Source organism: Erythrolamprus reginae, chromosome Z (genome assembly GCF_031021105.1).
Source record: "Erythrolamprus reginae isolate rEryReg1 chromosome Z, rEryReg1.hap1, whole genome shotgun sequence".
NCBI lineage: Eukaryota > Metazoa > Chordata > Lepidosauria > Squamata > Dipsadidae > Erythrolamprus > Erythrolamprus reginae.
In genome coordinates, this window is record NC_091963.1 from 58,056,120 (window position 1) to 58,079,616 (window position 23,497).

Below are 23,497 nucleotides of genomic sequence, written 5' to 3' on the forward strand. Positions count from 1 at the left end.
ACGGGCCTCTGGAGTGAACCCCAATTCAAAAATCACTTAAGGTTTTATGATAAAACCCCACTCTTTATTCGAAATCAAGCATACATGAGGAACACGCAGGTTTCCCCACCTATTTAATATATAATCAATGCAGCTGAATGTGTTATTTCTTGCAGAATAATAAGTATCTCTATTTGGTAGATCCACATGAAGATCAACTATGTTAAGTCTATTTAAATACAGTACTCTTCTGTTTGCCACTCCCATTGTTAATTGCATATTAAAATCTCCTGCCAAAAACATTGTGCCCTCCCCAAAATTATCTAACTTTTTCTTTGAATTCATTATGAATTCAGATCCTTCCAACCCCCATCCCCTACGACAACCCCGGCCGAGGAGGGCTGTCCCTTCTCCACCTCAGGTTATGTCAGATTCTGAGGAGGATGAGCCAGGCCCCTCTGATACCCTGAGCCAGGGGGATTGCCAGATGAAGCAGAGAGCAAGAGTGAGGCGGAGTGAGCCTGAAGAACCACTAAAGGGGAATGATGTGATATTGTGGGAGTGGTCCCAGTCAGAGAGTGAGGAAAGCATGAGTGGAAAGCAATTGGATCAACCCTCGCTATAAAAGAATGCTTGAACAAAGCTTTTAAACCATGATTTCTGCTTCAAAAAGATAGTCCTTGTTGGACACTATGCTAGGTGATCAGATGCATATGTTTGGTGATCAAATGCATATGTTTAAGTAAATGAATGGGCTTTATCTCAGGAATTCAGATAAGAATGAGTTTCTGGCACTGGTTACAGCTAGCTCTAAAGAGAAAATAACTGCTTCTGTGCTGTTTTAAAACCCACGTTTCCATCATGTATGCTAGATTTTGAATAAAGAGTGGGGTTTTATTATAAAATAAGTGATTTCTGAGTTGGGGTGCACTCCAGAAACCCATGCCCAGAACAGGCATGCCTTCATTTTTTTAAAAAATATTTTTTATTGATTTATTTACATTAAAAACGAAACATACATGGTTGGGAATCAGAACTTATTTTACAATATTTTAGATAATCCAAAAATGTACTGTTGCTTATGGTACTATTGATTGTGCATGATATCTAGTTTTTTTTTGAGAAACATTAGTAATGATCTCAAACACTTTGCAATGAGTTTAGTTAATCTACTTTAAATGGAAAAATCTGAATTTCTTAAGTACACTTTGGGAGATTAATTTCTTTAAATCTTAAATCTTTATAGTACAGGAATGCCCTTAGTTTTTATCAGATATTGCAAAAAAGAAAAGAAATAAAAATTTCAGTTAAACAATATATTGCTAAGAAGGTAAGATAATTGTTAGAGGAAAATATTTAAACTGAAGAATAAGATAATTGGGCAATTTAATCATATGTATTCTGATTTCAGCCTACAATAGAAGTCAGGTATGAGACTGAACCATATGTAGAAATTAACCTTAAACATCTAACAATATAGACTTTCAACAGGAGGTATCTGTATATTCATTCAGTGATGTAATACTGGTTTTGTTACAGCTCCCATCTATAAAAGTATTTTTGACAGATAGAGGGTAAAGACAAGCAGTAACTGATCATAATTTTGTGCAATCTTAGATGCTTTATGAGTTATTGTATGTTGTTGGCTCCCAAATGCTGAATTAAATAGATTTTTTTCAGTCTGATTAATCTGAAAAACATTATGCTTTTATATTCTTTTGCAATATAAAGTTTTCTTCATTCCATAGCTTACGTCAAGGGCAAAAAGTATCTTGCAGCTGTAAGGACAGCCATCCCCTTTTCAGTCATAATCGAAATAATGCACAATTTCCATGCCCAGCCAAAAGTAAGTATTTATAATTTGGATCCAGCCTTTCTTTCTTAAGACTGGAGTCATTGAAAATAATAGAATTCAGTTTTTGAAATTAGTGAATCTACTACAGGAAGATTTGTGAATCTAAACAAAAGTTGAATTAAAATGTCAATATATATGTATATCAATAGAAAAGATAAAAACAAAATTACTAAGCCAATTTAATTAACATCTGCATTTATACTATAATTTGAAATATTCCGTAAGACAGATCAAGAATTATAGTACTCTTGAGTTTGCCCTTCCAAAAAACTGGACTGAATTAACATGCTCCAGGTCTCATCCATAAATAATATCATTTAATAAGAACCAGGAAGCATATTTCTTTGTCACAGCATTGGCATATACAGTATTGGGATAATGGGAATGGCAGAACCTTTGATTGTCTTTTGTTGCTTATTTTTCTTCTGGCATTTGGATGATGTTATTATTGTTCTTGTATTATACAAGTACAATACTCTACATGCCAGAATAAAGACACCTTTAATGTTTATGAGAGATACGATTAACTCCCAGTAGTGATAGCATGTGGCTTGTGGTTAAGAGGTAGGCCACATGTCTTTCACACAGCAAGTTCTATTCAATAGATTATTCTGTTGAATCACTGATTGGACTGCTTCTAGATTGCCTTATTTTTTGAATTCTGCAAACAATCTAATAAAAAAACACTGCTGTGTTTAATATATATTAAATGTATGAATGTATGTACATTTGCTATCTATCTATCTATCTATCTATCTATCTATCTATCTACCTCCCTTTCTATCTACCTTCCTACCTACCTACCTACCTACCTATCAATTTAGTATGCAATCCATCTTTCCCTAGGTGGTTCATAGTCATTGAATCAATGCAGAATTTTAAAAAACCAAACAATAAATAAAAGTCTTTAATTGAAATATTCAATTAAAATAAAACTAAGGATAGAGTTAGGAGAGGAAAGTGCCTTTTACCCATTAGAACCTCATGCTAGTATATAACTATGTCTTCAAGGCCTTTTGGAAGATCAAAACAGTGGGATTAGATCTGATTTTGAGGCAAGATGTTCCAAAGAATGAGAGCCAGGGCAGTTAAGGCTCTTCAGCTGAAATTCCTTGGCTGACAAGATCTGTAGCAGTGGTGGGTTTCACTTACTTTTGCTACCAGTTCGGGAACAGGAGCATATATGCAGAACGTCTATGATGATGTTCAGAGAGGTGGACGGAGCCTCCCACCATCACTGCTATCAGTTCACCCAAACCAAGCCAAAACGGTAGAAACTGGTGTGTAGCATGCTCTTTCTGCCAACGTGTGGGGAAGGTAATTTCATTTGTTTGAGCCAATTTCTCAAATATGCTGGACCCATACTATGGAGGTTTTAAAGATGATAACCAACACATTGAATTGGACCTGGAAGCAAACTGGCAGACAGTGCAGCTTTGTTCTACAACAAAGGATCTTCTAGATTCTTTCAAGTGTAGCCCACATAAATTGAATTCCAATAGTCTGCATGTGAGATGTTAGAGACTTGAGTGATTGAGTGCAGTTTGCACACCGGATCTCTCTGGATAGCACAATCTCATCCAGAACTAAAGAACTTAGACAAGCTAAATATGTGTTTTAATATTGTGAGCTAATTATGTGGTGCCTTAACTATTATATTACGATTATTTTTAATTATATTTATTTGGTTTATAAGAATTTCATCATACTGCTTTTCTATTCTGTATTGGGAGGTTGCTAGCTGGACGCTAATTAGAACACTGACATTGTTTGTAAGCTGTCCTGAGCTGTTTAAGATGTTTGTTTGTGTGTATATATTTAAATAAGGATATTTTCTTTAAAAAAAGATGGGAATCAAAAAATTATTCTAAACAAATAAGTAAAATTATTTTCTCTTTGAAACTTGCCAGTTACTGTTGTCTAGCAAAAAACTTTGCACATTAAATAAATCTGATTAAATTCAAGAAAAAAATAACTACCTGAAACTTCAATGTATTATGAGGTCGTTCTAATTATATATTGTATTGTTTCATTGTATCCTTCTATGTATTTTTCCAGGAAGTATGCTCAGACTCATCTATAATTTGATAGTTCTAAGCCTAATAACTCCATTCTGCTTAGTGAAAAAACTCTTCACTTTTATATCAAGGTAAACTGGATCAAGAATCTTTTTGAAGAATAAATTATGATTATGCAGTAATTCTAATTTTTTAATTTGCATTTGTTAGCAATCTTATGCTATTTTTCAAGTTCTGTTTTCACTTCTATTATTGGAAATCCAAAATCACATCAGTAGTATTTTCAGAACTAATTTGCATTTTTCTTTTAATATTAATAAAAACACTATGTAGAAAATATCTGAATATAATTTAAGGTTATTTATTTGTATTCCATACTATTTGATTCTTGGAAGAAAATACTTTCTTAAAATTTCTTTAAAACATACAGTATCATTTTCTAAGCAAATATCACCAAACAATATTATCACTATAAGTGAATTGTCACCATTATTTTCTCAGTTAGTAAAGAAAAATGGAATTGCAATTTGCTTTTTTATTTTAGAGAAAGCATTCCTCTAATACCGTGATGGCAAACCTATGGTATGCGTGCCACAGGTGGCACACGGAGCCATTTTGCCTGGCACAGCAGACAGCAGCCATGAAAATTCTGGGTTTCTGGCATGCATGTGCAATGACGAGAAAAGGGAGGAGCAGCTGCCAGACCCGCAGAAGCTGCTAGCTGGTTTGCCGGCTGCGCGTGCCAATGGGAAAGTCAGGGTGCTGGACAAGCAGCTGCAGGAATTGGAGAGGTAGGCGTGTCCCTGCCACCACCATCCCACGGTATCCTCCCATCCTGCCTAACCCGTTTCGGAGGACAGGAGGGAAGTGGCTGTAGTCCGTTTTTTAAAAGAAATTCACTGACTCCCCTCCTGCCTCTCACAGCACCTGGCTCTGTTCCTCCCTTTCTCTGTCAAAGGCCGAACAAACACTCCTTCGGGGGGCTTCCCCCATGTAAAAGATTCGGGAGGCTGCCGTGCATGTGTGCATGTCTCTCTCGCTCTGTGTGTGTGTGTGTAGGCACCTCTCTCTCACACACACACGCACACAAAGTTGGGAGGCTTTGCGACTTGGGGGATTGGAGCCCTTTGCCTTCCAAGCTGTGCCTGGGCTGCTGTTTCCGGGAGGCTGCCGTTTGGGGGAGGAGTATGTGGAGGATGGCAGCGGCTGTGGCAAGGGAGGTAGAATAAGCACCTGCAAATTGCGAGGGTCATTTGAGATATTGATGTGTCTGCTTGTTGGAGTTCTCCACCCCACCGCCATGTTTCCCACAAAGGATATTTTTATTTGGCATTTCGGGCGAGGAAGAAAACTCAGTAGCTTACGTGGTGTTGCCTAGCTGCTTTTTTTTTTACTGGCATCGTTTTTTTACCATTACCGTTTGTTGTTATTTCAAAGGGATTGCTGGTGCCCCTCAGGCATCCCACATTCTCTCCCCCCCCTTTTGCAAAACAAGATTTCCCCCCCCCCTGCCCTGTCCTGGAAATCTCTCGGAGGGATAACTTGAGCAAAAGGAAAGGGCTATTTGTGAGAAAAAACGGGATCCCCATCCAGCTTCTGGTGCTGGAGGAATTTCCACCCAGCATAGATGAAACCATGCCTGTTTTTCTCTGCTCGGGGGCTTCTAAGAGCAGTTTCTCTTGGGGCGACATCAAACCTAGGCTTTTGAAAGCTGCATTTCTCCGACAGAGGGTGATTTGGAAATAAACAACTGCCATGCAAGCCCCGCTCCTGGAGCTGGGAGGAGGCTCTGGCCACTAAACAGCTGTTCTCTCCCTGCCACTCCGCAGCCTTTTTTTTCCTGGCTCGCTGGCTCTCCCCGACCCCACCAATTTCTCCCTTTCCAGGTGGGTGGCAGGAGCGTCTCGGATCTCCCTAGCCTCGTCAAAGCTGAGGGACAGGGCGGAGATTCCATCTGAGGCCATCCCGAGTGTCTACTTTAACCCAGCAAGAAGTTTGGGAGGGGGTTGCATTTCCCCCCAGCTTCTCCGAGCTTTGATTCCCCACTTCAGCTCCTTCAGCTAGAGACAATTACACACGCACACACACACACATATCAAAGAATCCCAAACAGACAAACAAGCAGCTTCCACTGTGGGCTTTGTTCTTAACCTACAGCGGGCAAAGAAAGAGGAGGTGGTGGTGAGGCTGCCTTTTGCTGGAGAGCAGGAGCTTTGCCAATCGTGGAAAGGTGCCCCGAGGCTGGGATTCAAGATGCGCTTAACTAGGCAGAGGAGCTTGTGCCAGGGTGTGGGAAGTGAGGAAGAGAATTGAGGGGGGGCGGAGAGAAGAAGCATGCCGAAAAGATGCAACCCCCACACCATCAACTGCCTTGGGTTGCTCTCAGATGGAATCTCCGCCCTGCCCCTCTGCTTTGACTCGGTTAGGGAGATCCCAGATGCTCCTGACACCCTCCTGGAAAGGGGGAAATTGGCACATGAAAGCAAATTGAGAGAAAAGTTTTCACTCTGGAAAACTTTCTTTTCCCCCAACTCCTGCTCTTGACAGCTTCTAAATTGATCTCACGCGTGCGTGAGCGGCAAGACACAGGCAGAAGCCACTTGTCCCCCTTGCCACAAGACAGATCCGATCTTCAGACGTGCGTGTGTGAGCAAATTGAGAAGAAAGCTTTCATTTTGGAAAGTTTTATTTACTCCAACTCCTGCTCTCAGTAGTTTCTGTCACTCCCGAGTGCAAAAAAGCCAGCACAACGGCATACTGGAAGTGCGTTTTTCCAAACTTTCGGTTTATTGAGCAATTTCTTTCACCTACCAGGCTTCAGAAACACCTGTGCACGTGCGCAGGGGTATGTGAATGCTTGTGAGACCAGCGCCCAGTGGTGTGTACACACGTGGGGGAGGCAATGGTGTGGGCAAGTCAGGCATGCTAGCACCCCACCCCACCCCCTTTTTGGCACGCTAAGGAAAAAAGGTTCGCCATCACAGCTCTAATATAAATTAAAACCATTATCCTTCTGCTTTCAAGCATGCCAAATCTTATGCCATTTCAGGCCCAGCTGGCACTACACTGAACAATTTGTGAATCATGGATATTCAATGAAAATGACTGCTAAAGCAGGAGCTTGTTATTGTTTTGTTGTTGTTAGTATTTAGTATTATTGTTATTGTTGTTGTTATTATTATTATTATTATTATTATTATTCTCTGATATGGTATATTTTTGCCGCTTCTGTAATTGTTCATTTGATTTTTATTCCATGGCTCACTTTCCACTGAATGCCCAGAATCAGCAACATCCACCGTGGCCCTTTTTATACTGGGTGATGACCGAGCTAGTATAGACTTCGTTTTTGTTTTTTTCTCCATAATGCTAACAGGTTAGGTGCTCTTAGGTGCTCTAATGCTAATGGGTTAGGTGCTCGTTTTTGTTGCTTTCTCCATAATGCTAATGGATTAGGTAGTCTTAGTTCCATTTCTCATCTGAGACCACTCTGACTTGGTTGGACCTTCTGGTGGTTGTTCTGATTCAGGCTAGTAAGATGATAGTTGAATAATTTGCTTCGGACACTTCAGTAACACTTCTATTTATTTCTTCTACTTCATTCAGTACAATACACTTCTGTGACGCAGCAGAATTACTTTTGGTTTTCCCCGTGATAACTAGACCATATATCTATAATTGCTTCACTGGCTGCTAGGAGGCATGCTTTAATTATCTGGCCGATTTCGTCTGATTAGAAAGGCAATAAAAATGCAATAACTCACACAATAAAAACTACACATTCCTCCGCTTTTCTGGCAGCGTCCATGTTGCCTGGATGTCAGATTGATGCAAGCAGCTATTGTTTCCATCTAACTCCAGACGTGATGTAATTAATTAAAAATGCTCTAAACTGCATCTTAAAATATCTTCCCAGTAATTTTTTCTGACCTTTTCTTCCACCTTCTGAATTTTGGATCTAACCATCTCAAATCCGGACAGGTGGAACTGTCTGAAGACACATTTGTCTGCAAGCTTTCACTCGAAAGTTCTTTTCCCATTTCAACTTCTTCCTCGCTAAAATTCTCTTCATCTCCTAAATCAGGTAAATTGACAGGTTCTATTTCACCTTACCCCTCTGAATCTGAGCATTCCAACGGCTGATAGAGAGCACACACAACACAGTAAACACAGCTCTCAGCATCATTGGAGCATTTAAGCCCACCACCATGGCAAGGTGGCACCCATCAGGGTTGTTGTTGCTGCTGCTGCTGTTTTTGTTATTGTTACTTCTATTATTATTTTCTGTACTGAGGACATTGGGCCACAACTGTATAGTTTTAAATTGGGCTACTACTTTATAGTTTTAAATCAGAAGGTACAGTCTCCCCAACCTTCCATTTAAAATTGATATTCTTCAGATCTTCCTGAAATACATATTTATTTATTTATTTATTTATTTATTTATTTATTAGATTTGTATGCCGCCCCTCTCCATAGACTCGGGGCTTCTAACAACAGTAAAAAACAATATAAACAAATCTAATATTAAAAGTAGTTTAAAAACCCCAATTTAAGAAACCAATCATACATACAAACATACCATGCATACATTTTGTAAGCCTAGGGGGAAGGGAATATCTCAATTCCCCCATGCCTGACGACAAAGGTGGGTTTTAAGGAGCTTACAAAAGGCAAGGAAGGTGGGGGTAACTCTAATATCTGGAGGGAGTTGGTTCCAGAGGGTCGGGGCCGCCACAGAGACGACTCTTCAGCCAACTCTGTGGGACCTAACCGGTCGCTGGGATTCGTGCGGCAAAAGACGGTCCCGGAGATATTCTGGCCCGATGCCATGAAGGGCTTTATAGGTCATAACCAACACTTTGAATTGTGACCGGAAACCGATCGGCAACCAATGCAGACTGCGGAGTGTTGGTGTGACATGGGCATATTTAGGGAAGCCCATGATAGCTTTTGCAGCTGCATTCTGCACGATCTGGAGTTTCCGAACACTTTTCAAAGGTAGCCCCATGTAGAGAGCGTTACAGTAGTCAAGCCTCGAGGTGATGAGGGCATGAGTGACTGAGCATTGAGTCCCGGTCCAAATAGGGCCGCAACTGGTGCACCAGGTGGACCTGGGCAAACGCCCCCTCGCCATAGCTGAAAGATGTTTCTCTAATGTGAGCTGTGGATCGAGGAGGACGCCCAATTTGGGACCCTCTCTGAGGGGGTTAATGATCCCCCCCCCCCAGGATAATGGACAGACAGATGGAATTGTCCTTGGGAGGCAAAACCCATAGTCACTCCGTCTTATCAGGGTTGAGTTTGAGTCTGTTGACACCCATCCAGACCCCAACAGCCTCCAGACACCGGCACATCACTTCCACTGCTTCATTGACTGGACAAGGGGTGGAGATGTAAAGCTGGGTATCATCTGCATATTGATGATACCTCACCCCATGCCCTTGAATGATCTCACCCAGAGATTTCATGAAGATATTAAATAGTAGGGGGGAGAGGACCGACTCCTGAAGTACCCCACAAGGGAGCGACCTAGAGGTCAACCTCTGATCCCCCACTAACACCGACTGCGATCGGCCGGAGAGGTAGGAGGAGAGCCACTGGGGAACAGTGCCTCCCACTCCCAACCCCTCCAGCCGGTGCAGAAGGATACCATGGTCGATGGTATCGAAAGCCGCTGAGAGGTCAAGAAGCACCAGGACAGAGGATAAACCCCTGTCCCGGGCCCACCAGAGATCATCCATCAACGCAACCAAACCAGTTTCCGTGCTGTAGCCGGGCCTGAATCCTGACTGCTGGGGACCTAGATAATCGGCTTCTTCCAAGGACCGCTGGAGTTGGAGCGCCACCACCTTCTCAACAACCTTCCCCATAAAGGGAAGGTTAGAGACTGGGAGATAGTTATTGAGAATGGCTGGGCCCAGGGAAGGTATCTTGAGGAGGGGGTGCACAAGTGCCTCCTTGTAGGGATCCGGAAAGGACCCCCTCCCCAAAGAAGCGTTGACAATCTCCTGGACCCAGCTCCGTGTCACCTCCCTGCTGGTCGAAACCAGCCAGGAGGGACATGGATCCAATAAGTAGGTGGCGAAACTCACAGCTCCAATAGCCTTGTCCACTTCATCAGGTGTTACCAGATCAAACTCTTCCCAGACAGATGGACAAGTACGGGCCCCAGTCACCTTGACTGACTCGTTGTCAGTCGACTCTGTTTTCCTATTGGAGTCGAGGTCTGCTCAGATCCAAGCGATTTTATCAGCGAAAAACGTGTAAAAATCCTCAGCACTACTCTGCAAGGGCTCCCCAACTTCCCCTTGGTTAGGAAGGGAGCAGGTCACCCTAAACAGAGCGGCTGGGCGGGATTCCGCTGATGCTATCAAGGCGGCATGATACGCGCATCTTGCCGCCTTGAGCGCCACTTTGTAAGTCTTAATGTAAGCTCTTACAAGTGTTCGATCGGATTCGGACTTACTCTTCCTCCATCGCTTCTCTAGATATCTCTTCTGGCGTTTCAACTCCTGGAGCTCCTCATTGAACCATGGAGCTCTACGGGGTCTAGTGCTGCAGAGAGGTCGCAACGGCGCAATTCGGTCAAGAGCCTCCGCTGCAGCCTTGTTACAGACCTCAGCCAGAGACTCTGCCGAACTGTGGACGAGTGTATCTGGAATAACCCCAAACGCCTTCTGAAAACCTCCTGGATCCATCAGGCGTCTGGGGCAGAACAACCTAATCGGTTCTGCCTCCCTGCGGGGAAGGATTGGAGCCAGGAAGTCAAGCCGCAGCAGAAAATGGTCTGACCATGACAAAGGCAACACTTCTAAGCCCCTTAGTCTCAGACCATTACTCCATTTGCAAGAAAGTAAAGAAGTATACATATACAAAAAAGCATTGGGTCACTGCGACTCATTAAAAAAAAAAAAAACCTGTAAACATCTGTGTGGAATCTAAGGGAAAGGGATTGTGGAGATTCAGCTTTGCTTTGAGCACAATAATTTACTTTTTAATGTTGTTTTTAAATAATAGATCAGAATGTAAAAAGTGAAATAGGAAGATGATAGCTATAACCAAAAAACCATAACGGAAACCCTGAGATTTGTAATACAGTGGTACCTCATGATACGAACTTAATTGGTTCCAGGAGGAGGTTCGTAAGGTGAAAAGTTCATAAGATGAAACAATGTTTCCCATAGGAATCAATGTAAAAGCAAATAATGCGTGCAAATCCTTCAGGAAACTTTAGAAGGGAAATCCTTCAGAAACTTTAGAAGGGAGGCGAACGGAGGGCAGGGAGGAGCAGCTAAAGGGGGCTGGTGGAAGAAGCAAGGCTAAGCTAAAGGGTGAGTGGGAAGGAAGAAAGGCAAGGGGGCGCCCCTCCCCTTTCTTTCTTCAAAAGACACCCTTTCAGTTCCTTTGCAAGCAGGTTGTTCTCTGCAAAATCTTTCCTCCCGCAAGCTGCCCCTCCCTCCTCCCCTTTCTTTTCTTTTTTTTTTTAATTTTTTTTTATTGTTTTTCATAAAATAGACATACAGACATACAAACATTAAACATAGAGTGGGGATGTATTTCCCCGCTTCTTTTGAAAGTATACATTCAAATAGAAAAAAGAATACATAATCAAATATTTGTTAAATGTTAAAAGGTCTAGTAAAAAATTTTCAAATCTTAAATGCAATGTAAGTACGGTATAAGTAAAAATTCTTAATATGTTGCTTATGTGTAATATATTCATCTAATCAAACATTTAAACAACTCTCGACTACTAAACATACATAAACCAAAATTCTTAATATGTTACTTGTGAATAAACTATTATATCATGATCATCAACAAATACATTTGAGCTAATATTAATATTGTTATTACCTAAATAAAAACAGATACATCTCTTATTTTTTCTTATCTAACCATTTATATATATTATTCCATGTTTCATAAAATTTAGTATCTTCTTGATCGTTTAATCGTCTTGTCATCATATCCATTTCGGCGCAATCTAATATTTTAGCTATGACTTCTTCTTTCTTGGGGATTTCCTCCCCCTTCCAATTTTGCGCATATATTATTCTAGCCGCAGTTAATATGTGTATGATTAAATAAAGAGTTTCTTTCTTATAAGTCTGATTGGTAATTCCTAATAAGTAAAATTCCGGGGTGTAATCTATATCATGCTTTAATATTTCTTTTAATATCTTCTCAATCATCTTCCAATAAATTTTAGCTTTACCACATGTCCACCATTGATGGTAATAAGTTCCTATATCTTTCTTGCATTTCCAACATAATGGGGATGTTTTGGGGAACATTTTTGCTATCCTATTTGGTGGGAGATGCCATCTATAAAACATTTTAATTTGGTTTTCTTTTAATGAAACTGACTTGGTCATTTTCCAATTATTAATCCAAACTTTTTCCCATGTATCTATATCTATTTCCTTACCTATATTTCTGCACCATCTTATCATAGTATCTTTTAGAGTCAACTCTATATTTTTATGAGCGATAAGAAATTTATATATTTTCCCTATCATTTTTACTGAATTGGTGGTAATTAAATTGCTTAGCAAATTCTTACTTTTATTAAAAATGTAAAGAGTTTTATCCTTCTGGTATCTGGATCGAATCTGGGCATAATGCCACCAGTCTATTATTATCCCTTCTTCTTGTAATTTATTCCTAGGCTTTAGCTTCATCTGGTCATTTAATAGTTCTTTATATCTATAGAATATTTTCGTATCTTTTATAGACTTTGGATGTGTTATTGCTTCTAGGGGGGCTATCCATTCTGGAACATTTAAGAAGTGATTTTTCTTTATGTCTTTCCAAACCTCTAATAAATACTTCCTTAGTGTGTGTCTTTTAAAATATGAGTGATTTTTTTCCTTGTCATACCATATAAATGCGTGCCAACCCAGCATGAGATCATGTCCTTCTAAATTTAATATTCTTTTATTCTCTAAAGTTATCCAATCCTTAATCCATGTTAAGGCGGCAGCCTGGTAATATAATTTCCAGTTTGGAAGGCCAAATCCTCCTCTTTCTTTAATATCTTCTAAACAGTTTGTTTTTATCCTTGCTTTTTTCCCTTGCCATATAAATTTTTTAACTAAATTTGTCAAAGTTCTAAAAAAAGTTCCCCCTGGATTTATTGGGATTACCTGAAAAAGAAATAAAACCTTAGGTAAAATATTCATCTTGATTGTGGCAATTCTTCCTAAAAATGATATTTTCAGGTTATTCCACGTTTCTAAATCTTTTTTAATTTCTGATAATAATTTTATATAATTATCATTTTTTAATGTTATTGTTTTCGCTGTTAAATTTATTCCTAAGTATTTTACTTTCTTTACGGTTTTTATTCCAGAAATATTTTCTAATTTAGTTTCTTGTATTTTATTCATATTTTTAGTTAAGAAAAAAGTTTTGCTTTTATTTATCTTTAGACCTGCTACCTTTCCATATTGTTCAATAGTTTGCAATAAAGAAGGAACTGTTGTTATCGGTTCTTCGATTATAAACGTTAAATCGTCTGCAAAGGCTTGGAGTTTGTAAGTTTTGTCTCCTATAGTTAAACCTTTTATTTCAGAATCCGCTCTTATTTTAATTAATAAAGTTTCAAGAGTCATAATGAATAACAATGGTGATATAGGACATCCTTGACGAACTCCCTTATTTATATCAAGTGTTGGTAATTGATTATTATTTAATATTATCTTAGTCGTTTGTTTTGAATATATAGTATCTATTAAATTAACAAATTTTGGGCCAAATCTCATTCTGTTTAATTGCATTTTTATAAATGTCCAATTAACGTTGTCAAAGGCCTTTTGAGCATCTAAAAACATTAAAGATGCTGTCTTATCTGAATGTTGTTCATAGTATTCTAATGTATTTATTACAGTTCTAAGATTGTTTTTAATTTGTCTCCCTGGTAGAAATCCATTTTGGTCTTGGTGTATTATTCCATTTATAATTCTTTTAAGTCTATCTGCATAAATGGCAATAAATATTTTATAATCTACATTTAATAATGATATGGGTCTATAATTTTTGATTTTTCCTGGGTCAGTGCCTGGTTTGTGTATTAGAGTTGTCAACGATTCTGACCAAGATTTCGGAATTTTACCCTCAAGTCTACATAAATTAAAAGTTTCTAACATATGGTTTCTTATTATTTCATTTTCTATCTTGTACCATTCTGCCGGTATAGCATCTGGACCAGTGGCCTTGTTGTTTTTCTGTTTTTTAATTATAGTTAGGAGTTCTTCCATTGTTATTGGTCCATCCAAAATAGTCTGTTGGTCTTCTGTTATTTGTGGTAATTTTGAAGCCTGTAAGTAATTAAAAACTTCATCTTCGCTAACATTATCTTTGGCATAAAGATCTTTATAAAAATTATACACAATGTCCGCCTTTCCTTCTGTATCATATTTTATTGTACCATCTTTATCTTCTAATTTTTTTATCAATTTGGATTGACTCTGCTTTCTAAGTTTATATGCTAGCCATCTGCCTGGTTTATTTGCATGTTCAAAATAATGTTGTTTTGCTCTTTTAATTTTTTCAGTTATTTGATTTTGTTCTATAATTCTGATTTTATGTTTAATTACATTTATTTCTGTTTTAAAATCTCTGTTCTTGATGTGTTGCTGCGATGCAAATTCCAATTGTTTTAATTCATTTATTAATTGTACATACTTTAATTTATTTTCCTTGTTGTATTTTGCTATATAGGATATTGTTAACCCTCTTATATAAGCTTTGAGTGTATCCCATAAATTCTGTGGAGTGGTGTCTGGAGTTTTATTAATTTCAAGAAATATTTTTAATTCCTTTTCGATCCAATCCTTATATTTCTTATCGTTTAATATATTTCTATTCATCCGCCAAATATTCTGTTTATTATTCATTCTTATAAACCACTATTGGATTGTGGTCGGCCCATGTATTGACATCTATCTCTACCTCCCTTATTTGTTCTGCGACCATTTTTGGTGTCCATACCATATCTATTCTTGTCCAGATTTTGTGGGGATTAGAATAAAACGTAAATTGTCTTTTATGGGGGTGTCTTTCCCTCCATATATCATTTAACAGTAATTCTGCTTTCATTTTTTGAAAAGTACTAGGTAGTAAATTTCTTCTTGTTTTTTTACTTTTTTTCCTTTTATTATTACTTCCCCCCCCTGAATGGTCTAGTTGCCTGTTCACAATAGCATTAAAATCACCTATTATTAATACATTCTCAATAGCTAAATCTATTAATATTTGATGTAAATTTTTATAAAATGTCATTTGGTCTTCATTAGGAGCGTAAATAGAAACAACCACTATAGGTCTAGGTTCAATATCAACTTGTACAATCAGTATTCTACCGTCATTATCCTTGAATATTTGTTTGGAATTTATAGAATTCTCAACATACATCACCACACCTCTTTTTTTTTGATCTGCTAATGCAGCATACATTTTTCCAATTTTGGGATTCAACAATAATTTTTGGTTATCTTTTTTAATATGTACTTCTTGTAATATTGCAATTTGAGCATTTTGACTTCTGATTTTAGAAAAGATTTGTTTCCTTTTCCTTGGTTCGTTAAGTCCATTAACATTTACCGAAAAGATCTTTAGATCTTTACTTGTTGTCATTTAGTAGGTTTTTTGGTTTCTCGCTGAGGTTGAACTCTTCTAGCACCTTGGTCCTGCTCTATTGCCTGGGCAGTGGCCCCCAAAAGTTCTTCTTGTTGGATTACTGATTTTTCCCCTGGTTGCTGTTGTGCTGATTGTTGTTGAGCCTCTTGTTGCTTATTTGAAAAGTCCAGGTGACTGATGCCACTATTTTCAAAGAAATACCTAGCTTGTTCTACGTTTTCCAACTTGTATCTTGTAGAGCGCCATGTCAGAGAAAGACCTTGTGGGATTAACCAACGATAAGTTATATTTTCTTTGATCAAAATTCTGGTAAGAAAATGGTAATCTCTTCTGCTCTCTCTGACACTTCTTGGAACTTGTTTTAATATTTTTATTTCAACTCCTTGATGTTGGAGTTTGGAGTTTCTTGCCCAATGGAGTATGTCGTCTCGCAAAGTTTTTCTGGTAAATTTGATATGAATCTCTCTTGGGAGGTTGTGGCGACGGATGTAACTATTCGAAGTTCTGTAAACTTCATCGATTTCTTTCACTAGCGCAGCAGGATCCTCCTGGAGTATTCCTCCAATAGTTTCCACCATAGTCATTTTTAAATCTTCATCTTTTTCCTCTTTCATATTCTGAAATCGTAGTCCATACGAAGCACGTTGCATCTCCAACTGAATGATTGATTCATCATGTCTTCTATGTCTTGCATCAGCTCTCCCTTCAAGATAGTCTATTCTTTTTTCATTTTTGTCAGATTTCTCTTCAACTTTTTTCACTCGATCATCACTTTCTTGTAGTGTTTGTTGAATCTCCCTTATCTGGTCTTTCACCTCGCCCATATCAACTTTCAATTGGGCCATCTCCTTTTTAAATTCTGTCAAGTCTGCTTTTATAGCTTCTCTTTGTTGTGTTGCATCCTCTTTTATAGCCTCTCTTTGTTGGGTAGCATCTTCTTGAGATTTGAACATAAAGTCCTGCATAGTGTTTAAAGTTTCTTGTAGTGTTGCAAAGTTGGACTGCATTGTTTTGTCTTTTTCTTTATCCTTGGAAGACATAGCTGACGTCTGGTGCGTCGGGGAAGGACGCGGCGACGCTTGTGGAGAAGAGATTGTTGCAGTAGTTTGTTTTTTAACCGTTTTAACAAAAGTTGAAGAACTTGACATTATCAATTTTGAATCCACTATTTAAAATTCAAATTAATTTAAATCAATCTAAATTTGTATGTAGTGAAAGGGAGAAAATTTCTATAAATTCCAAATCTATTCAATCTGTTTTATTAACAATTACCCTTAAAATATAACTATTCAGTTGTCAAGAAAATTCAAAATTCAAAATCCAATATATATTATTGTTATTATTATTGTTATTATTTTAAAAATTTAAAAATTTAAAAATATAATACCAAAGAAAACAAATGTGAGACTTTAGGAATAAAAGAAAAGTAAAAGTTAAAAATAGATGGTCTAATAAGAAGGCAGAGTAAATAACAGCAAAGAAAAAAGAATAACTATTTTAAAAAGGGAGATTATAAAAAGGTGAAGAAAAAAAGGAAGAGAAAAGAGACTTAATAAGAAAGTGGAAAGAGGGAGAAGAAAGGGGAGAGAAAAAAAAAGGGGGAATATTTCAATTCAAATAATTAGAATAGAGCAGGAAACCAAGGTTTGTTAACAGTGCATAGTCTTCAATTCAAACTTCTTTTACAGATAGGAGTAAAAAGAAAGAAAATCAGAAGGGGATCAAAAAAGGATTAATTAATCAAAAAGAAAACACAGTATATGTACTTATAGTCTTCTTATAAATCAAGAAATTATACTAAATAAATGAAGAATGTAGATCCAAATGTCAGAAGATGCAGTTATACTTAATCCCAGTTGCAGGTCTCAAAAAGAAAGTCAAATTAATAGTTTTCTTGTGATTAAAATGGAGTCTATGTTCTTTTCCAAATTCAAGACAGAGGCAAAAAAAGTAGATCCCAAGATGGAGTCAGGTTAGAAGTTCATATGACCAGGCAGATGTGAAAAAGTTCTCAAAAAAAAAATAATCCCAAGAAAAAGGCAATCAGCAAGTAATCCAAAGTAATCCAAAGGCAGTCAGCAGATAATCCAGCTAGGTTAATCCAAGGGTAAATATTCCAAAGGAAAGGTGTCAATTCCTTCTATTTCCCTTTTATTTTCAAGTTATTATATTATGTTATTATGTTGCAAAGACAGCAGGATGAGGAAAAAAAAATAAGGCAACAAAGTTGTATTCCTCCGCTGTTGAAATGTCAGCCCGGAACACAATGTTTTTAGCAGACTATAAAAAAGAAATTTTGCTCATCATTACTGATTTCTTTTAGCCATTAAAATTTTCTAAATAGTCATTTCCAGTTTAAGTTCTTTTATTAGAGCATAAGGTAGAAAAGATATTTTATAGGTTCCAAAGTTCAAATGCAAAATGGAAACAATGAAAATGAGAAGGATTAGTCTCGGCTGTTATTTGCGGATGAGTCTCAAAGAGAAAAAAAAAAACTTTTGCTTTCGCCTTGTTAAAGAAAGCTTTCCCTTGAGGCTTCAGTACGATCAAATCTTCTGATTCTAGTCTTGAAACAAAGAGGAAATTTTTTACCTTGAGTCCTTTATCGAATGTATTCTTTTTCAGTCGGTTAGATGTAAAACTTTCGCTTCAGGAATTTTTCTCAGCTTCCCGCTGGGTGAGGGGAGAAAGCGCTGGCCGGTCCTCTTAGGCAAAGAGGATCGGTTCTCCCGTCTTCGAAGCTGCGGGGCGAACCGCTGCCTCCGGAGTCTCAGCGATGGCTCCTCGGGCAGAGGGGAGCCCCCTGTTCTGGGATCGGGCCATCCGAGCCCGATCCGATCGCAAATGCGACCTTCGGAGGGGGTAGAAGGGATCGCCTGGCAGAGCCCTGCCAGAGATGTCCCGCCGCGATCTCCACCAAACCGGAAGTCCCTCCCCTTTCTTTCTTAAAAAGACACCCTTTCAATTCCTTTGCAACCACCTTGTTCTCGGCAAAATCCTTCCTCCCGCAAGCTGCCCCTCCCTCCTCCCCTTTCTTTCTTAAAAAGACACCCTTTCAATTCCTTTGCAACCACCTTGTTCTCGGCAAAATCCTTCCTCCCGCAAGCTGCCCCTCCCTCCTCCCCTTGCTTTCTTAAAAAGACACCCTTTCAATTCCTTAGCAAGCACCTTGTTCTCGGCAAAAAAATTCCTACTCCAAGCCACCCCTCCCTTTTCTTTCTTCAAAAAAGTTGAAAAAAAGAAACCCCTTCATCCCAGCAGCAGCTGCTTGGGTTCGTAAGGTGAAAATAGTTCGGAAGAAGAGGCAAAAAAATCTTAAACACCGGGTTCGTATCTTGAAAAGTTCGTTAGAAGAGGCGTTCGTAAGATGAGGTACCACTGTATTTGTTTAGTCAATCGGGCCATTTAAAGTATCAGTATAGTTACATAGTTGTCCACTACAAAGAAAGCCCAATAAGCCTAATTACAAGTGGTGGATTGCTCCCCATTCACACCAATTCAGGTGAATTGTTAATGGTAATTTGGCCTGGGTCACTGAACTGATAGGGATGGCTGGCTGGCCACTCCTCCTAAATGGTCCCCCCTGTCACCTCTTGCTAACCCACCTCATCTGCTTGATACTCGATCTGCCCGAAGCTTACTCTGCCTCACCTTCACCATGTGCTTCTACACAACTGCCACTACCTGCCTACACAAAGGTGAGCATTCGTGATAGCCGACTCCCACTGGCTAGTGTCTCCTGAAGTTGACAACATTGCAGCTGAATTTAATTAATTCAATTCAATTCAATTAATTAAATTGCAGCCATGGCAGGGATGGGGGAATGGCCTGGTTGCTATCCCAGCAGCATCAGGAGACACTAGCCTAGTGGGTTAGGTGGGGGTCAACAAGCCTTGCAGCCACATGGCTGTAAGGGTTGCTGGGCCACCACCATCTTCCCTGTCAGGCAAGCATCTCCTGAAGCCACCGCCGTTGCAGGAGTAACAGGGACAGGGGATGGCCCAGCAAGCTTTGCCATGAATGATATCAGGTTGGCTATGCCCACTCAGGTACATGACCCCACCAAACCACCCCACTAAGCCATGCCCACTAAGCAAGCCACACCCACAGAACCAGAAGTAATAAAATTTAGAACCCACCACTGTTCCCTCTAAAATGCACAGCCACATACACAGCAACAGTCTGCCATGCAGCATTTTCCAGCACTGCACAGGAGCCAGGTCCTTGGCTAGTTGGCGGGGGTGCCACATCTTCTTGAGCCGCAGCTTCCACGTGGCCTAGGAAGGAAAAGGCTCAGTGACCCCCCGCCTACCATCCCTGCAATCCCCCTGGAAGGAAGCCGAGACAGAGAGAGGTAAGGAGACTCGGCTGTAGGAGGGAATGAGGAAGGCAGGCAGACAGGTATGGGACTGCGGGGACCTGCCGGTCATATGATCCCAGCCCAGAGCCATGTCCGGCAGGGTTCGAGAAAGGGACGAAGGCAGGAAGGTCATCAGCCTTCTACCACCACCTACCAGCCATCCACGGGAGACCCGCCCATTGTCACACAGGGCTTTAAGGGTGCGGGAAATCTCTGAGCATCCAAAGCATGATGTCGGTTCTCAGCACTCCCATGCTTTAGTTTGCTTTAGGTGCTGCTCAGCAGGAGCTGGAGCAGCGGAAGTGCTCGGGCTCGTAAGAGAGAGAAAGAAAGAAAGAGGGAGAGAGAGAAAGAAAGAAAGGGAGTGAGGAAGAGAGAGAGGGAAAGGGAGGGAAGGAGGGGGGAGCAAGAAAGATAGAGGAAGGGAGGGAGAGAGAGATAGAGAGAGAGAGAAAAAGGGAGCAAGAGAAAGAGAAAGGGAGGGAGGAAGAGAGAAAGGGAGGGAGGAAGAGAGAGAAAGAAGGAGAGGGAGGGAAGGAGGGTGGAGCAAGAAAGATGGAGGAAGGAAGGAAGAGAGAGAAAAAAGGGAGCGAGAGAAAGAAAAAGGGAGGGAGGAAGAGAGAAAGGGAGAGAGAAAGAGAGAGAAAGAGAGGGAGGGAGGAAGAGAGCAAAATCTAGTTTGAAATAGCTCAACTATTTAACTGGCAATTAGCAGAGTTGTGATTATCTGATTATCTGCTATGCAGGCTTTTTGTGGAGGATTTACAAGGCCATGGATATAACCAAAAGCAAATTGGTCATGTTTAATATTTCTATGCAGGATAATGACAAATTCCATTCTACATTTATTGTAAATAAATTTTACTGTAAAATTTTTATTGTAAATCAACCGTTGAACTTACCTTTATCTGAACGGTGATTCTCAATCGATTGAGAAGTCCACAGTCAGTGGGTTGACCTCCATCTGTCAACCAATCAGGACTGAGCCCGTGTTATAAAAGCTCAAATTCTGTCAGTCTTCCCGCTTTTTTTCAAAGTTCGAAGCTTGGGCTCAGTGTGGTCAACAAATATATAAGACTGACATAAATAACATATAGTCGAGACATGTAGAGTAGGACACGAGAATAGATATAGATTTGCTTTAGGCAAGAAGGTAAGGCCAGAAGACAGAAATTGTTGAACCTTCCTAGGAAGATTACAAGGGAGGGCCTGACTGGACTACTCAATCGATTTGAGAATCACCGTTCAGATAAAGGTAAGTTCAACGGTTGATTCTCCAATCATTGGAGTAGTCCACAGTCAGTGGGACCTGCCAAAACCTGAGTCCTTCGGGAGGGAATAAAACTACGTATCTGGAGTAGATGCAGGAATCACTTGCTGAAGTACCCTTCTACCGAAGGTTGCATCAGAAGAGGCAAATCTATCTTGTAATGCCTGATGAAAGTGGTAGGAGCAGACCAGGTAGCTGCTCTACAGACCTCTTCTAGAGAAGCCTGTTTAGACCAGGCGGCTGAGAAAGCTGCGCTCCTGGTAGAGTGGGCAGTAATAACCCAAGGGTGAGGAGCTGCAGACAGGTCGTAGGTCTTAGCTATGACCACCCTTATGCATCTACCTATAGTGTTGGAGTTGACCTTTCTCCCCATAGAGGCCGGGAGGTACGAGATGAAAAGGGCCTTGGACTTTCTCCATTCTGCTGTGTGCCTTAAATAGATGCGTAAGGTGCACCTAATGTCAAAGGTGTGCCATTTTTCATTCCAGAGGGTGAACAGGCCTGGAGCAGAAGGAGGGAAGGGAGAGTTCCTGGGATCTGTGAAACAATGAGTTTATTTTAGGGAGAAAAGAGGAATCAAGGCGTAAGACAACCTTGTCAGGCAAAAATAGGCAGAAATCCTTGCGCATGGATAGGGCAGCCAATTCGGAAATTCTTCCGGCCGAGGTGATGGCCACAACAAAGGCAATCTTCTGGGTAAGGTGATGAGTGGAAGAGTCCTGGAGTGGCTCATATGGAGGTTTCGTCAGAGAGTCCAGTGCCTTGGTCAGGTTCCATGTGGGGAAACGATGAGTGACTGGAGGGCTGTGTATGGAAGCATCCCTCAGAAGACTTTTAATCAACGGGGGCTGCGACAAAGGAGAAGAGTCCGTGCAGGCCAAATAGAAGATAAGGCCAATACCTGGCATTTGAGCGTGTTTGGAGCCAACCCCTTGGCAAAACCATCACTCAGAAAACCCAACAATTGACCGACTGTTAAGTCTGTTAAGTCTGTTGGCGAGCAGCGTTATCCTTTGCACCACCTGCAGAAGGTACGCCAGGTAGAGCCATAAATCCACTGAGTAGATGCCTGTGTGCTGTTGATGATCAGGTCCATTGCTCCAGTGGGCAATTGGCGATTGATTAATGTGAGCCGCTCACGTGCCAGGTGGTCAGTTTCATCCAGTGGGGGTCTGAGTGGCATACTGGCCCCTGCTTCAATGTATTGATTAGCAGTGGAAGACACCAAGGAGGGGATACAGGCAAGGTCACAAGGTCTGCAAACCAAGGTCTGCGGGTCCAGTATGGAGCCAACAGGACCAGCTACGCTCCCTCCTGCAACAGCTTGCGTATCCCTCTGGGAATCAGAGCAAAAGGTGGAAAGGCGTAGAGAAGACCCTCCGGCCACGGAGAACGGAGACCATCCATGCCTTCTGTCCCCCAACAGTGTAACCTGGTGAAGAACCGGGGCAGCTGAGTGTTCGTGCTGGTGGCGAAAAGGTCCACTTGAGGCCGCCCCAACCGGGAACAAATCTTCCTGAAGATGCTGGGATGCAGCCGCCACTCCGTCTGATCTATCGTGTGAAGCAGCTGAGCCTGTCCGCCATGGTGTTGTCCTCCCCTGCAATGTAGTCCGCCTTGATAGTGGTTTTCGGCCCAAGAACAAAGAGTCTTGGCTTCCTCCATAAGCGCAGGAGACCTGGTACCCCCCTGCCTGTTAGTATGCGCGTTGGCTGTGGTGTTGTCGGTGAGGACCAGAATATGCTTCCCCACCGTCAGCCGGCTGAGTTCTTGGAGGGCCAGCTAAACTGCCCGCAACTCCAGGATGTTGATGGGTAGAGAGGACTCCTGTTCCGACCAGAGACCCTGTGCCACAGAGGAATGAATGTGGGGCCCCCATCCTGAGAGGCTGGCATCCGTGGTCAACACCAGAGGGGTTGGTTCGATGAAGCAGGAAACCTGGCTCAAGGTCTCTGGAGACCACCATAGTAGAGAGTTTCGGACCATTTGGGGGAGAAGAATTTTTAATAGAGACGAACCTCGACCTTGTTTTTGGAAAGGGAGAAGGAACCATTGCAAATCCCTGGAGTGTAGGCATGCCCAAGGAACAATATGAATGGCCGAGATGAATTTTCCCAGAAGTGTGGACAGCATGCGCGGAGACACCTTGCGCTGGCACCGAATATAAGAATTTAGATCCGCAATGCTAGCCTGACATTCCTGGGAAAGGAACACCCTACACTCCAGGGAGTCTATAATGGCACCTAAGTGGACAATGGACGAAGAAGGGACTAAATGACTTTTGTCCCTATTGACAGAAAAACCGTGGTCAGCTAACGGTGATAACGTTACCTGGATGTCATGTAGGGCTTGAGATCTAGAAGAGGCCA

At 40.7% G+C, this 23,497-nt stretch overlaps 1 protein-coding gene across 1 annotated transcript in view; it reads left to right on the top strand.

The window, feature by feature from the left end:
• Positions 1-23,497, top strand: part of LOC139175816 (SUN domain-containing protein 3-like) — a 250,042-nt gene that overhangs the window by 169,190 nt on the left and 57,355 nt on the right. The window contains 2 exon segments of the mRNA XM_070767114.1: positions 1,728-1,825; positions 3,893-3,983. Of these exon segments, the coding sequence (XP_070623215.1) occupies positions 1,728-1,825; positions 3,893-3,983 (189 nt within the window).